This window comes from Pseudonaja textilis, chromosome 18 (assembly GCF_049901715.1).
Source record: "Pseudonaja textilis isolate UNSWEBS1 chromosome 18, rPseTex1.2, whole genome shotgun sequence".
Classification (NCBI taxonomy): Eukaryota; Metazoa; Chordata; class Lepidosauria; order Squamata; family Elapidae; genus Pseudonaja; species Pseudonaja textilis.
In genome coordinates this window covers 8259779-8276246 of record NC_142007.1, presented here as the reverse complement: position 1 = coordinate 8276246, position 16468 = coordinate 8259779, and the positions used below count along the sequence as shown (strand labels likewise).

The 16468-nt window shown below is 49.3% G+C and overlaps 3 protein-coding genes across 9 annotated transcripts in view; 1 reads left to right on the top strand and 2 right to left on the bottom strand.

Moving 5' to 3' along the window:
- Positions 1-16468, bottom strand: part of LOC148124493 (G protein-coupled receptor family C group 6 member A-like) — a 393462-nt gene that overhangs the window by 41679 nt on the left and 335315 nt on the right. The gene's annotated exons all lie outside the window — the stretch shown is intronic.
- FBXO2 (F-box protein 2) lies at positions 50-4860 on the bottom strand. The gene is made up of 6 exons (XM_026721190.2): positions 4692-4860; positions 2210-2459; positions 1822-1948; positions 1215-1310; positions 685-820; positions 50-461 (listed from the first exon to the last, which is right to left on the bottom strand). The coding sequence occupies exons 1-6, from the start codon at positions 4692-4694 to the stop codon at positions 327-329; spliced, it is 747 nt and encodes a 248-aa protein (XP_026576975.2). The 5' UTR covers positions 4695-4860; the 3' UTR covers positions 50-326.
- LOC113450035 (F-box only protein 6-like) lies at positions 4839-16446 on the top strand. Of its 7 annotated transcripts, none has more exons than XM_026721186.2 (6): positions 4839-5679; positions 6405-6663; positions 7641-7767; positions 8310-8405; positions 12318-12453; positions 16029-16446. In XM_026721186.2, exons 2-6 carry the CDS (start codon positions 6414-6416, stop codon positions 16173-16175), a joined length of 756 nt encoding a protein of 251 aa, XP_026576971.2. In that variant the 5' UTR covers positions 4839-5679; positions 6405-6413; the 3' UTR covers positions 16176-16446. The 7 variants fall into 7 exon arrangements, with proteins under 7 accessions (XP_026576971.2, XP_087770955.1, XP_087770956.1 ...); XM_087914829.1 differs by having other exon boundaries at positions 5652-5675; XM_087914830.1 differs by having other exon boundaries at positions 5658-5675; positions 7644-7767.

Below are 16468 nucleotides of genomic sequence, written 5' to 3'. Positions count from 1 at the left end.
GGGTCCCTCTCCAAATGTTGAGAATTCTCTCTCTTGATCGCAATCAACATTTTGGAAACTGAATTTATTTATGCATTTGCCAAACGGATACATGGGAACTGGCCTACTCTTGGTTGAATGATGGCCCAGGAGTCTTTCTCCGCTTAATGGAAGGAATGGGATAGTTGGCAGGTGCTTGATTTTCCAAGGACTGGAGAGGGGAAGGATTCTCTCCATCTATTTTTTTGGAAGGGGAGCTTTTCGGGTAATCTTTGCCAATTCCCAGCCATCGTTTTGTAGTGAGGGTTTCCTGCAGAGGCGCTGCTCCCACATGCAAATGCAGAGCGTTAAGATTCCACCATCACCATGCTGGATGTCACCCGGGCGCCGTACCAGCCCTTCCAGAACACCGTATCCTGACCGCCGTGTTTGAAACGGACGAAGCGCACGCCGGGACCGTAATCAGCAAAGGTGTGCGTGATCTTAAGCCAGGGAGAGAAAAGATAAAATGCGGATGAAGGAGCAGAGAATTCAAAACATCGCCCCTATTTTGATTGTCATCTCTTTTTTGTGTGTCCAAAATGTAGCCCCCCCCGTTTTCTCCACCCAGGGGATTTGGGGGAGAGCGGGGTCCCAGCCCCGTTTGGGAACAGGAGCTCCGCTGCTTCTTGGAAAGCGGGGGGGAGTTTTCTCTTGGGGACAAACCTCAGCCCACTCGCCCTCGTTGTCCTGGGGGACCGCAATGGTTTCGCTCTCGAATTCAGCTACCACATCTTCGTTAGCGGAGAGAAGCTTCACCTTCAGGTGGTAAAGGCAGCCGGCATCACAGCGAGCAGCATACCTGGTGGGGAGAGAGGAATTGGGAGGCAAGGGGTGACCGCAAGGGAAGGATGGGGTGGAAGGCTCAAGGACAGTGGTGGAATTCAAAAAAAATTACTACTGGTTCTGTGGGCGTGGCTTGGTGGGCATGGCAGGGGAAGGATACTGCAAAATCCCCCTTCGCTCCCCACCCCATTAACCTGCTTTCCAGCTCCGTTCTCCTGGGCAGGTTTCCCAAAGAAGACCCAGCCAATCAGCTGGCACTCAGGAGGCAGGGAATAGGTGGGGTTGGTGGGACCAGTCAGTGGGGGCATTTGCCGGTTCCCCAGACTACTCAAAATTTCCGCTACCGGTTCTCCAGAACTGGTTAGAACCGGCTGAAGGCCACCTCTGCTCGGGGACCCCTGGCCACTCACCAGTCCTTCACTACGATTTTGGGCTGGGTGGTGTCCATCAGCTCCTCCCAGTAGCCTTCAGCTTGCAGGTCAATTATTTGGGATTTGCTGCACCAGCTGAGGAGTGAAAGGGTCGCGTGAAAAGGGATCAAGCCTGCTGCTTCCAGGGCTGGCATCCTTTTTTTCTTTGCCATAAGGACTAGAAACTTGATTTTTTTTTATTTAAAAAAAAGGGTGGGGAACCAGACTGCTTTGGGTCCCCTTGCATTCCTGAGCTCTTGGGACATTGCAGCATGCCCACGCGCCAGTGGTGAGATGCTGCTGGTTCAGAACCGTTCAGGCGAACCAGTAGTTCCTACGATCAGCTGGGCCCGCCCTCTTCTGTCCTGTATTTCCTGCTTTGTAGCTCATCTCAATCGTGCAGCCCAGCTGATTCCCCCCCCACCCGCCCTCGCTGTTCTCCTTACCGTTGCTGACTTGGAAGGTAAGCAGCTGGGCTTCTAAATGCTCCATTTTCATCACGCGCTCACCAAACCGGTTGTTAAACTGGCAGCATCCCACCACTGCCACGCGCGCACACCCGCACTCCCCCCCCAGAGCTGCCCAGAAGACTGTGAAATGGACTTACTCAAAAGAGGACACAAAATAGGTGCGGACTTCTTCCCTGGGGAAATCCTTCCCGAAATCGCCTGGCAGCTCTTCCACTTTCCAGCCGTCGCCCCCATTTTGCACATCCTCCCAATGCTGGAGACCCTCTAAAAACCGAGCAGGAAAGCCTCAAAATGATGCTCACTCAGCCCCAAATATCCTCCCCTACCTCCAACAGAAGAGGGGGGGGATGGATTCTCCCGCTTGGAGGGAAAGGACCTTCCTGATGCCCTTTGAAGGTCTCCCCTCTGTGGCCCAGAGATCCCCAAAGAGCCTGGCTCAGGAAGAAGGGCCAAGCGGGAGGGGGCTGCCCAGATCTGGCTCAGGGGTTCCCCTCCCCCGTTTGCAAGGCTGGGGTACCTGTTTACCTTCTCCGTTTGGGTTCTTGATCAAATTCCGCTTCTTCTTATGGAGAAAGTAGACGGTTTGCCAACTTTCTGAGCCTTCTGCCTCCACATCCTTCCCCACAAAGCCCTCCTCCTGGCATTTCAGCAGCCAGAGGGCCCCTCCGTCCACCAGCGCCTTCCACTGGGAGCAAACCAGGCGGCACACCAGCACCAAGTCGAGGGCAGGCAGGCTGGCCAGGATCCGCACCAGGAGGGGCTCCGGAAGGGCATCCTTAAAAGGAGGAGGGCAAAGGGAGGGAGTTGGCCCACATCTCAGGGGCAGCCAAGGGACTTTGGGCCTCAGTTTAGCTAAATTGAGGTTGGCGCCTGGCATCAATGCTCATTTCAGCACACTGGAGCAACCAGACTTGGCCACTTTAAGACTTGTGGACTTCAACTCCCAGAATTCCTCAGCCAGCTATGACCGCTATGCTGGCTGAGGAATTCTGGGAGTTGAAGTCCACAAGTCTTAAAGTGGCCAAGCTTGGGGACCCATGAACCAGAGTATCATGATGTATGGAATAAACCAGGGGTCGACAACCCATGGCTCTGGAGCTGCATGTGGCTCTTTCATCCCTCTGCTGAGGCTCCCTATCACCAGTCAGTAAAATGAAAAAGGACGCCACGCTAGGAGGAGACTCTATGGTGGGGGAAGCGGACTTCCAGTCAGCTCCAGAATTGAATGGGGGCTTCCGGTTAGGACCTTTGTGGCTCTTTGAGTGTTTAAGGTTGCCGACCCCTGGAATAAATGTTATCAATGGCTTGGAATTGAAAAGAAGGAACCAGTACAAAAAATAACAAGGATCTGTAGAACTGAAATCTGAAGTTATCTAGGCAAACAATGGAACATAGAGGATAAAAATGGTTGCATAAAATTAGCAACGTATGAGGTTTTATGCTGTAAATATAAAAGTACATTCTGGATAAGAATAATAGTGTAACATTAGCAATGCATGACAAGTATAATGTTATTGGTTTTACTGGATTCCGGAAATTACCCCCAATTAAATCATGAGTCTTGAGCCAAACTTCCCAAACTTCCAAAGGATTTATTGGGAGTTAGCATGTCCGGCACTGCCTGGGTGTAGCCGACTCTGAGACACATCATTCATGGTCACCCTTGACCCTGGTTTTCCCCCCACCCCCCTGGGTGTATCACAATTCATATCCTCCAATGGGACACATCCATAGACCAGAGTCATCCATCATGCTCTCCAGTTAGAATTTTGTGCAGCAGAAACTTCAGTCACCTTTGAAAAACTATTTATGGAATGCACTTTCAATTTCCAAGCTGCCGCACTGCTCCCCCCTCCCTTTCTGTTGGCAACTCTAAAAAGACCCTAAAAATATTTTATGAGTTGACGTTTTAGTATGTATGGCAGAGACAAAAGCCAGGACGGTCCACCCTGTGTCCAATATTTTAATACGCAATCAATAAAATTGGGGAGGTGGGGGGTGGAAATGCTCATTTCAGACCCTGCTGAGTTGGTTCTCAAGCGGAGGGGCAGAATCTGCCTTGGGAGGCCACTTCCCAGGCCCATCTAAGCTGCCGAGCAGGGATTTTATTCGGAGGTGGGAGCCTGGGCTGCCAAGGGGATGACTCGGTTTTTCTTGCTCTCCAAACCCGCAGCAGGGACTCCATCGCCTCCCCTCTGGATCCGCCCTGGTCCTTCTTTTTCAACCCCACCGGCGGCTGATAAAAGTGCGCACGCCAAGCTGTTTTCTCTGGTCTATCTTTGCAAAGACGGACTTGGGTTTCCCTTTTTTTCCCTTCTGCAGTTTAACTCTGGCTTAAACGTGACTGTGTGCAAGTCGCACAAGCTGGAGCTCCTGCTTAAGCGCAGGGGGGGGGCTGGACTAGAAGACCTCCAAGGTGCCCTTTCGACTCTTATTATTCCGTTACTGTTTTCATGTTATTTTCTCCCGAGCCTGGGAAAAATCCCTTCCCAAATGCCCCTTTGCAGAGTTCCTGTCCTTGCAGGGGCAGCTATCCTCACACACACACACACACACACACAGCAAGAAGGAGCAAGAAATGATGTCCCTTTTAAGTTGAGTTTACTTTATTGTCATTGCATCTCGTGCAACAAAATTAAATGCCCTCTCCAGCGTGCATGATATCTCTAAAAATAAAACACAAGCACACATCCTTCGCATTCTATACAATGGAACTGAAAACCCCTGATATTGCATTAATATTGCACTACACAGTAGAATTCAATATAGTTATGATAGATAATATATAGTTTTAGCCGCCTCTGGGGCATCCCCTGGCAACACTCACCCTTCTTCTCCAACCCAAGCCCTGCCGAAGAGACCAGCAGCTCTGCAAAGCTTGCACAGTTGGGGATGGGGAGAACAAGGGCTGAACGCCCCACCCCCACAGGAGAATTAAGGGCCTCTAAGAGTTTTGGGGGGCTCCTCCAAAGAGGAGGAGGGGAGGAGGGAGATCCCTGCCACTTACCATTGGGGAGGGGGCTGTCCTGCGGGCGATGCCAGGAGCTGCAAACGGGGCGAGGGTAGCAAGTGAGACAGCAGCCGGCCGGCCTCTGGGACAGCCAGCCGAGAGACTCCGCCTCCCCACCCAGGGCTGGGCTGGGCTGGGCTGCTTGTCGCAGGCAAGTAACTCCAACGGGACGCTGGCCAGGCAGGAGTGGGAGGGGTCACCGCACCCTCATCCATCCCCCCAAATCTCTGCCAGGGCAACCCCCATGGCAGGAGGGGAAGGGGCTGAATTGGAATGGATTGGCCAGGAGGGAAGTGGGGGAGAATACAGGGGGTCCCCCCCTCTTCCTTGAGTAGGGAGCTGGGGTTCCCCCTTGGGAAGGGGGCTGAAGTGGGGGAGAATACAGGGGTTCCCCCTTCTTCCTTGGGAGGGGGCTGGGGGTTCCCCCCTCTTCCCTGGGGAGGGGGCTGAGTTGGAAGGCCCCATCGCTTGGCATTAGGAACACCTCCCAGATAAGCCACAGTCCTGGGATTTCCTCGTGGCCTCCCATCAGGCCACTTTTAGCTTTCCGGAGCAGGCAAGGAAAGCAGGGGGCTGAGATCAAGACTCCCCACTCCCCAAATCAATTGCCCGGGCTAAGGAAGGGGGCGCTTTGCACACGCTCAGGAGCGCTCTTTCAGCGGCGCTGTGGGTTCAGCCGGCCGGATTCCCGGGGGCCGCGGCCCCCCTTGGGCGGCGGGGTCTGAGAGAGAGAGAGACCCCTCGCAAGGACGAGGGCGGGGAGGGGGGAAAGGGAATCCCGTTCATTTGCATGCGATGACGCAATTCCCCAGGCCACGCCCTCCCCGCGGGGAGATGCCCCCCCCGATGCTCCGCGAACTCGGAAGTCTGGGAAGCGACGCGCTCCTCTTCCCTTTTAGTAGCTCTGCGGAGCCCTTTGGCCACGTTTCGCTTTCGTTTTCGCCCGGGCGGCGCATGCGCGGAGCCTCTGCGGCGCTTCTGGCAAGTGCGGAGCCGGGCGGAGCAGGCGCTGCTTCCGGGGTGGGGTGGGGGGCGTAGTGAGGGAGGGAGGCGGGGAGGCCCCGGAGGCGGGAGGGGGCGAGGAAAGGGAGCCGCTTCCACCCCCGGGAGGTGCTGGGGTGGGGGGGGAGCTCCACGGAAGCCCTGTCCCTGCTGCGCGGCTCCGGGTCTCCCAGATGTCGCTGCTGCCGGGGGCTGGAGGCTCCGTCGAGGGCTGCCCCGCCCCGCCCCGCCTGCCTCGCTGAATCGTCGGCTCAGATAGACTACCCCTGGCCGGGGAGGTTCTACCTCTGCAAACGTAAGACCAGTCTCTCTGTCTTCTCTCTCTCTCCTCTCTCTCCTCTCTCTCTCTCTCTCTCTTCTTCGATCGTCTCTTCTCTGTCTTCTCTACTTTCTCTCTCTTTCTTCTCTCCCCTCTTCTCTTGCTCCCCCGTTTCTCTTTCTTCTATCCTCTCCCCTCTGGTTGTCTTCTCTCCTTTCTCCCCTCTCTCACTCTTCTCCTTTCTCTCTCCCCTCTTCTCTCTCTCTCTCTCTCCTTTCTCTCTCCCATCTCTCTCTCCTCTCTTTTCTCCTTTCTCTCTCTCTCCACTCCTCTCTCTTTCTTTTCCCATCGCTCCCATCCCTCTCTCCTGTTTCTCTTTTCTCTCTCTCTCTCTCTTCTCTCTTTCACTCTTTCTTCTCTCCTTTTTTCCTCTTTTTTCCTCTTCCCAGGTGACGAGCATGGAGACCCTCCCCGAGGATGCCCTGATCGCTGTGCTGGTGCTGGTGCCTGCCTGGGACCTGGTGCGTCACTGCCGGCTGGTCTGCTCCCTTTGGCGTGGGCTGGTAGACTTGCCTTCGCTCTGGAGGCTCAAGTGCCAGCGTGAGGGCTACTGGCCGGAGCCCCTGGACAGTCCCATCCCGGACTGGCGGAATTTCTATTTCCTCTGCAGCCTGAAGAGGAACCTGATCAAAAACCCCTGTGCTGAAGGTGAGGGGGGGGCTCAAGAGGGCTGGGCTATTTGGGGGGAGGGGTCCGTTTTTGAGCCACTCAAAGGTTGTTTCCCCTGCAGCTCTTAACCAGCTCTGGCCTTGATCCTAGATTAAAGGGAATTGGAAGACCACCAGGAGATCCAAACGGAGTTGCCAACTGTTTCGACCAAGGCTTCCCAAGACAGTAATTAAGCACACGCTTAGTCTAAACAAGTCTTGTTTTATTTCAGCACTGGGAATTATGTTCATTCCCAGCCTGTAATGAGTCCCAAACAGTCCCTCGAGATGAGCACCCACCTTTCTCTCCTTTGAACTGCTGCCAACAACTAAAGTGACAAATGAACTGTAAAAAAACAATCGAAATACGAAGTCCACACAGAGCTTCAAGATTTAATCTGAACAGAGCAAACGACGTTGCTTCCTGCAAAGGTTTCTCTCCCTTTGCTGGTCCTTTATACCTTATGGGAGGGCCAATCACCTCCAAGCCTTACTCCCGAGTCGCCCCTTTTGTCTCAGCTGTTCTTGCCTTCTAGCACCTCTGTGCACACGCGTGCTGGGAACAGGCTCCCCTTGTTTCTCTGCCTCGCTGCTGCCAGACTCTGGAGGCTCAAGAATCAGCACCCCACTCCCAGATGGTCCTGGCCCCATCTCTGCATTGGACACAGAACCCTCATCTGAATCCTCCCCAGACTCCTGGACTGGTCTCCGTTCTTCCCCACTGTCCGATTCTGCTGCTGTCGGCACAGGCTGCCGGCGAACCACAATACCAACATGGCTAAGCAAATTTTTTAAAAAAATCCTGAAATAACCCAGTACAACCAGTTCCATAATTCTGCCTCCAAAGTAGCCTTATTTTAGGGCATGATCTCCTGGTGGTCTCGTCCCCCTAGTTTTGAAATGTTGTCCCAAGTGCCGAACATCAAGCCTACAGCGTAGTCCTCTCCTTTTTTGTGTCCTCTCTCTCTCCCGCCACAGAAGGCTTTGACGCCTGGGTGAAAGAATGCGATGGAGGCAACGGCTGGAAAATCGAGCAGCTTCCGGGAAATCACGGAAGAAATATCCCCCTTCCGCATGTTCGGAAATATTTTGTGACGTCCTACGAGTGAGTGGCGGGACAGCCAGGGACTCGCTGGTCTTCCCTTGCGGGGTTTCTAACATGCGGATTGACCATTGTTAAACGGGCTCCTCCGATGGCGGGAATTTCCAACTGAGTTTTTCCCACGGGCAGCTTGGAAACTTCAAAGCTAAAGCTTTTATATATATATATATATAATTTATTTATTGGCTGCCCATTTTACCATGAGGGTGACTCTAGGCCCGTGATGGCAAACCTACGGCACACAGAGCCATTTGTGCTGGCACGCGAGCTGCAGGCAAACTTACCTCACTGGGCATGTGCGTGCCTCGCAGCTGTGCGTTCGATCCTAGGTAGAGGCTGATATTTCTATCTTCTGGACACAATGGGAATATATCTGCTGAATATAACTCCACGTTGGCAACGGGAAGGGCATCCGGCCAGGAAACACTTCGCTCCATTCAGTTGTCCAGACTCCACCTGGCAAGGGATCATGGGGCTGTTAAAAGATGATGATGATAATGATGATGGAGGCTTGGAACAACCGGCGGTTTTTTCTTCCTTGCCAGGTCATGCATGAAGCATCAGATGATCACCTTACGGGATCACGGCTACTGGGATCAGTTGATGGACGAAGCTCGGCCTGATATCGTGGTGAGCGACTGGTAAGTGGCAGGGAGGAGAGGCGGACGGATGGACGCAGCGCCAAAAGACAGCTCCGTCAAAGCCAGAGGCGGAATACAGGTAGTCCTCACCTTTATGACCACAATGAAGCCCAAAATGTCTGTTGTTGAGGGAGACATTTGCTAAGTGAGTTTTGCCCCATTTTACGACCTTTCTGGCTACCGTTGTTAAGTGAATCGAGGCAGTTGTTAAGTTAGTCACCCGGTTGTGAAGTGAATCTGGCTTCTCCGTTGACTTTGCTTTTTCCAAAGGTCACAAAAGGGGATCCTGTGGCCCCCGGGACTCTGCGACCGTCATAAATATGAGGCTCTTCCCAAGCATCTGGATTTTGATCATGTGACCGTGGGGCGGCTACTACGGTCGTAAGTGTGAAAAATGGTCATAAGTCACATTTTTCAGTGCTGTGGTAACTGGTCACTAAACGAACAGTTGTAAGTCAATTATGCCTCCCTTCTGGTTCTCCCTGCTTTCCTACGGAAAGACTATACTGTCAGCTCTGGAATTCATCGCTGCCACAGAGTTGAAGAACGTGGTAGGGGGTGATGTAATTGAATAGTTCTTAGAGGAAAAAAGTTTAGTTTGAAAGTTCAAGGTTATTGAGTGTGTCGCAGCAAGCAATTGCAGCTGCAGAGGAATTGGTTCACGTGATTAACGAGGTGTAGGAAAGTGGGTGGGTGAAGGTTGGATTTTGCGGGAAGTCTGGGAATGATTTCAGTTCTGAAATTTCACAGACGATACCAGTTCCTGTTTTTAATAAAGAACTTTGAGATTATGTTTGCCTCGGAGTTACTGATTAAACCGGATACAATCTGGAACCCTGACATATACAAGTGTTCATTTAGTGACTGTTTCCACGGCGCTGAAAAAAGTGACTTAGTGACCATTTTTTACACTTACGACCATCCTAGCAGTCACGCGATCAAAATTCAAGAGAGAGAGAGAGAGAGAGAAAGAGACACCCCTGGGTGAGGCTTCACTAGCAGCGGTTGCTCTTCTTTCTTTTTTTTTTTCCAACAAGTTTTATTCAATTTTTCACATAAAAACAAAAAGCTCTTTTTAGTGGACAACATATTTCCGGATCATCACTTTTACATACAAATATGACAATAGTTATACATTCGTATGTGCATACTTAATTCTATTATTACCTTTTCCATTCCAAACTTTCAGAGAAGAGAAAAACAAGTAAATTAATCCTAATCTCCTACATTAATCTCAATCCAAACATCCTTTCATTTCATTTTTATTTTAAATATAATCCTTTAATATTTATTTTAAGAATAAAAATAACAATATATGTTTGCCTAATTGAAAAAAAGGTTATCTGCGTCTCTCCTTCCTTTTAATAGTCTGTATTAGCTTATTAATTTAAATAGTTCTTTAATCTGTCATATTTTCTTTTCATCACACATTCTTTCTATAAATTCTACATTAATACAAGTTTTAACACAAGAAAAAGAAACAAGCATAGGTTTTTTATGCTTTGAATGTGACACTTCAGTAATTAAAATACACCTTTGTTCCCTCATCTTAATTCCCAATAAACCTTTATTTTTAAGTAGTCACAATAATAATCATTACATCTTTTCATTTGGATTCCACAATATATTTTCCCCCCTTAATTTTATTTCTAATTTCAAAAAAGTGAAAGGGAAAAAATTGACTATTTAATTCCTGGTAACTGATATTGACCTCACTTTTAAACATTTTCACATTCATTTCAATTATTACAATTTCTTCAATAGACCTTAACTTTTCTTTTAAAGATAAAAATAAAAATATATATTCATCTAATAAGAGTTACCAGTATCTATCCCTCCTTTAATAACCTATATTACCCTATTTTCTAAGTATTTTTTAATTGCAAGTATATTGTTGTTACCCCTTGTCACCCTGCAGAATTCCCTTTTTAATTCATCAGCCATTATCTCTATAAAAACAATTTATTTTCATCATTTTACTATTTCCGTGTTTCTTAATTTCCTGCACCTGTTTCTTACTGCCTCTCCTCCCCCTTTTTCCTATCTTTTCTCATTCCAGTTTATATCCCTCTCTTTCTTGATATCTTCTTTTCCCCTTTTCTGCCGCACCTTTCTACCACTCCTGATTTCACAAGTATTCCCCTTTTGATTACCTTCTTAAATCTCAATAGCCTTCCTTCTTTCGTCTTTGTAGTGTTCTTTGTGTTAACTGTCTATTTAAGATGGCTTCTCCTTGAATCGACTCTTCCTCCTCTGAAGTTTTCTTTTTGTTCTTCAATCTCCCTTTCCATTTCTTCTAACACAGAGCAAAGTGATTCGCCGCTTTCCTGTAGTAATTCTCTCATATTTTTAAGTTCTGTTTTTAATTCCCGAAGAGATATCATCATTACACACTCTTATATTTTATAATCGTTGAAATCCACAAAAAACACTTTTACTTTCCTTCTTTCTTCTTGAAGTTTTCTTAAGTTCTCAATTGTTCCAACCCAGGGTCTATACCAAAAACAACAATCAATCCCGCAGTCGGTCTTTCCTTGCTTCTTCCTTTGTTCTGGTTCAGCTTTCGCTTTCTAAGATTCTTACTTTGTTTCAATATTTCTTTAACATTGTATCGACACGAGTTCATAATGAAACAGAATAATTTCCCTTTTGTTTGAGTTTAAGTTTTTGTCCAGAAGATGTTATACAAAGTCTTCACCTTTTTCCCCTACTTTATTATTTAGGGTTTTTCAAACCGCAATATTCCCGAGCAATCCAGTCTCCAATTTGTAAATTTTATGATTGTTATTTTTTGACAATCTTAAGTCCAGCTTTATTTTATGCCTGTTCATTGCCAAAATATTTTAATCCAATTTAATTAAGTCTTTAGTTCTGGCTTCTTCCTTTTCCGGTTCGAAGCCCCGCTCAGCTGTCAAGATTATTTTCTTATTTTTTTCCTGTCCCTTTTTGCCGCTCACTTTTCTTTTCTTAAAAGTTCAGTGTTACCTTAATCGCGGGTACTTTTTGTTTGGTTGTTTTGCCCAATTGCCCTGGCTCAGATGTTATCCACCTCTTTCTTCACTCCTGCACAAATCTTAGTCCAGCTGAGTCCTCCTCTTCGGGGTGGCCATTTTGGACCACCGCTTCAGTCATCTTCGGGGAGAAAAAGACCAAGCCCAGAAGGGGAGATGCGGCTCCCCTCAACCTGGCTTGCAGCTTCCCCTTACTCCACCGCCCCTCCAAGGCAGCTTCAGCCCCTAGTCATAATGATCGGGGCTCTCCAACGAAAGAGCATGGACCATAACCACGGACAGTCGTGATCTATGGTCTGTCAGCAAGGAGCGCTCAACCCAGAAGTCGCAGAGGTTGTTCTTCTGTCCCAAGGACCAGTCCATAGATTTCCACTGCTCTCTTCTCCTCTGCCTTCTGAGCATCCGCAGTCAGGCACTGTGCCCAGGCATTCTTCCTCTTCCTCATCAACCACGTCCAGACCTGGGGGCTGTTGACTCTTCATCGGAGGGCTGACGGATGGCCAAGGCTCCACCTCCCCCCCTCTCTCTTTCTCTCTGCCAGCCCCATTCCCTCCCCCTCAGAGCTCCCAGGTTGCCTTGATGCTGGCCCTGACCCTCACAACTCCTCCTCCTCCTCTGATTCGGCCGCCGGAGGGACCTGTGGCCAATAGGCCACAAGAGGAGGTTTGGAGGCAAACAGATATTGGGGGAGGGGGCAAAATGTTCCAGAAGGCAGGAGCCACAGAGAAGGCCTTCCTCCTGGACCCCGCCAGCCAGAATAATCGGGCTGAACAATTGTCTCACTTAGCGATGGAAATTTTGGACTCCGTTATGGTCGTATTTCGAGGACCCCCTGTGTTTTTATTGACCTCTTTCTTTTAAAGAGCTGGCATTGTTTCCTTCAACCCCCATTTGTCCCCAGGTACGCTGCGCGTTTCGACTGTGGCTGCCAGTACCACCTCTGTGTGAGGCTCCTGTCCAAAGACTACATTGTTCTCCAGGAGTTTCTGCTGGAACCGGTTGTGATCGAACAGTGGAGCGATGCAGAATGGCGCAAGGTAGGGGGTTGGATCACAGCCCGGTTCTGCCCCCCAAGATTTACCTGGTGGCATCGGTTAAGGGGCCAAAGGGTTGTGTGTTTTTTATTTGCCAGTAAAAGAGAATTTTTAAGGGGCCTGATGACTCAGTGGCTAAGACACCGAGCTTGTCAACCAGAAAGGTTGGCAGTTCAGGCGGTTCGAATCTCTAGTGCTTGGGTGGGATTCTACAGGTTCGCACCTATTCGCTAGAACTGGCTGTTAACATTTTAAGCAGTTCGGAGAACCGGTTGTTAGAAGAAATTACTGGGCTAATCCTGTAAGGAAGGCAGGAAGGAAACATTCTGGTGTTGCTTACAGAAACTGCCTAACCCTAACCCTAACCCTTATTACATTTTTGGCAGGACTAGACTTCCTGTCTCAGGAACTTCTCTGGAGTTTTTTTCCCCTCCTTTGCTGGTACTTTGCTTGTGTGGAGTGACCATTCAAAGTTACAATGGCACTGAAAAAAGTGACTTATGACCATTTTTCACACTTACGACTGTTGCAGCATCCCGACAGTCATGAGAGGCCAGGAGAGGAGATGCGTGCCTCGATGTGAGTGATATTGAGTTGGCCACACCCAGCCAATAACATGACCACCAAGCTATGTCCACCCAGTCACATGACCACTTAAGCCACGCCCACTACCTAAGCCACGCCCACAGAACCGGTTGTTAAAAATTTGAATCTCACCCTTGCTAGCGCTGCATCATGGAGTGAGCTCCCGCTTCTTGTCCCAGCGTCAACTCATAAAATATTTCAATGGTCTTTTTAGAGTTGTCAACAGAAAGTGTGGGGGAAGGAGTGCGACAGCTTGCAAAACCGAAAGTGCATTCCATAAATGTTTTCAAAGATAGTAACTAGGTGACCGAAGTTTCTGCCAGGCAAAATTCTAACTGGAGAGCATCCCTAACTCTGGGCTAGGGATGCGTCCCATTGGAGGATATGAATTACGATACACCCAGGGGGTGGGGGAAAACCAGGGTCAAGGGTGACCATGAATGATGTCTCTCAGTGTCGGCTATACCCTAGCAGTGCCGGACATGTTAACTCCCAATAAATCCTTTTGAGGTTTTGGAAGTTTGGCTCAAGGTTCATGATTTAAATGGGGGTTAAGTGCCGGAATCCTGACACCCAGCTTCTGCCATCCTAGCAGTTCGAAAGCATGTAAAAAAATGCAAGTAGAAAAATAGGGACCCCTTTGGTGGGAAGCGAAAAGTGTTCCATGCACCTTCAGCGTTTAGCCATGCCGGCCATGTGACCACGGAGACGTCTTGGGACAGCGCTGGCTCTTTGGCTTTGTGCCGGAGATGAGCACCGGTCCTGAGAGCTGGAAACGACTGATGTGCGAGGGGAACCTCTACCATTTTGAAGGAGAATATTTCTAGCTCAGGGTTGAAATGAAGGGTGCTTGGTGCTGTCTGAACTTCGTGGTTTTCTGGCAGACATTTCGTGACCCACCTAGGTGACATCATCAGAGCTAGAAGGGAGAGGGTTTTGCAGAGAGGAAGGACTGTGGGGTCCTTGGTGCTCTCTGAGCTGGGTGGTTTTCTTACAGACATTTCACTACCCAAGTCGGTAACATCATCACTGCTAGAAGTGGTGTTTGTAGGGAGGAGGAGGAAAACTATGGGTTCCTTGCTTTCTGGTTTTCTTGCAGATGTTTCATGACCCAACTAGGTGACATTATCAGTGCTAGAAGGGAGGGGGGTTTGCAAAGAGGAGATGGGGGTAGAGGAAGGAAAGGAGGGGGGAAATGACTGTGGGGTCCCTGGTGCTTTCTGAGCTTGGTTGTTTTCTTGGATGTTTCATGACCCAACTAGGCAACATCATCAGTGTTAGAATGAGTGGTGTTTGTGGAGAGGGAGAGATTGGGGAGGAGGAAGGAGAGCGGGTGCAGACAGGGGATTTGCAGAGAGGAGATGGGGGTAGAGGAAGGAAAGGAGGGGGGAAATGGTTGTGGGGTCCTTGGTGTTCTCTGAGTTTGGTTGTTTCCTTGCAGACTTTTCATGACCCAACTAGGCAATATCATCAGTGTTAGAAGGTGTGGCATTCGTGTAGAGGAGGAAGAGGAGGAGGACTGTGGAGTCCTGGGTACTGTCTGAGCTTGTTTTTTTTTTTCCCTTTCAGACGTTTCATGATTCAACTAGTTAACATCTTCAGTGTTAGAAGGAGTTTGGTCTCTCTGTCTCTTTTTTTAAATCCCTTCTAGCTCTGATGCCGTTACCTAGTTGGGTCATGAAACATCTGCAAGGAAACAGCCAAGCTCAAGAGGGCACCCAAGACCCCGGAAATTGTTTTTTAATTTTATTTATCGCTAAACTTACATGCAGTCCATCTCACAAGCCAAGTGCTGATCTTACTTAGGAAGTATAATAATAGTGTCCTGCTGATGCTGTGTGTTACACGCACAATATGGTGCTTTTCGAGCCCACCGGATTTGGAGCTGGAGGTTTTTAAAATCCTCTCTGTAATTCTAGAATCGAATTGGGTGAACAGAATTGGGATAAAAATGCCCAGTGGTGGGATTCAAATTGGTTTACCACTGGTTCGGTGGGTGTGGCTTGGTGGGTGTGCTTTGTGCGCTCACCATGAGTGCATGGCGCAGCAAACGCGTGCTTTCTGCATGCACCGAGGCTTTCCTACTGACCTCCTGCAATCCTGCGCACTCTGTGTGTCTCCAATAGCTGATGCGTGGCAATTGGTTGTGCCACGCAATGCAGTGGAGGTTGAAAAGCAGGTCAGTATGGAGGCCAAGTGGGCAGGAGGGCCCGGCAGCTGATTGTCAGAGTGAACTGGTTCGCTCCAGTGGTGGGATTCAAAAAATTTTACTACCGGTTCTGTGGGCGTGGCTTGGTGGGCATGCCGTGGCTTAGTGTTGTGGTTAGCCGGCAGCAATGAGGAGGACGTTTCTGAGGAGCCTGTGTTAGGTGTGAGTGAGAGCAGGATGATTCATGGAAGAGCAGCACAGGCGGCTCGGGAGTACGAATGTTAATTAATGGCCCCTCCCTCCAGGGAATATAAGCCTGGTTTCCAATGTTGGAAGGAATCAGTGTGATGATGACAGACTCTGATTTATTTGAAGGTTTTACTAATTGGACTACTTGGCTGCAAGCCATCTGTTGTCTACAGAGAGGTTTATTTGTGGATTAAAGCCGTGAAAGTTTGAGTTTTTATCTTTCTTTGCTCTTGGGGAATTTGGCTGGGTCAGAACACTTGGTGGGCGTGGCAGGGAAAGGATACTGCAAATTCTCCATTCCCTCCCCACCCCGCTAACCTGCTTTCCAGCTCCTTTCTCCTCTGCAGGGCAACCAAAGACCCAGCCAATATGCTGGGACTCAATGGGAGGCAGAGAAGAGACGGGGTTGGCGGGGCCAGTCAGAGGCGGTATTGGCCGGTTCTCCGAACTACTCAAAATGTCCGCTACAGGTTCTCCAGAACTGGTCAGAACCGGCTGAATACCACCTCTGGATCGCTCCCAGATGATCTTCGGAGCTACCGGTTAAAATGCCCCTTTTCATCACCTGCTCCTCGCCTTCTTTTTCCCTTCTCAGGTGTCACACACGTTTCACAACTACCCTGCTGGCGTCCGCTACATCTTATTTGAACATGGAGGCCAGGATACGCTATACTGGCAAGGCTGGTACGGGGTCAGAGTGACCAACAGCAGCCTCACCCTGGGCCCCCTAGTGGCAGATTGATGGCGAAGGGCTGCTTCGGTTGGGATAGGACTGCAACTCCCATTGTCCCCAGTCAAGTGGCTCTGGGGAAGGGCAGCCTAACCCTTGGACATGGAAAGGAAGGGTTTGAATTGTAGTCACTCCAAAGTTACATCCCCTGGATATTTCTCTCTCACTGAGAAAAATAAACCCGCAAGATATTTATCAATATAACAGATATTTCTCTCTCGCTGCTTCTGCAACTTCACTACGTCTGGAAAAGTTGTATTTCATAAAAATGTTTTCAATCAAACCTGTGTCAGTCTTAAATACCA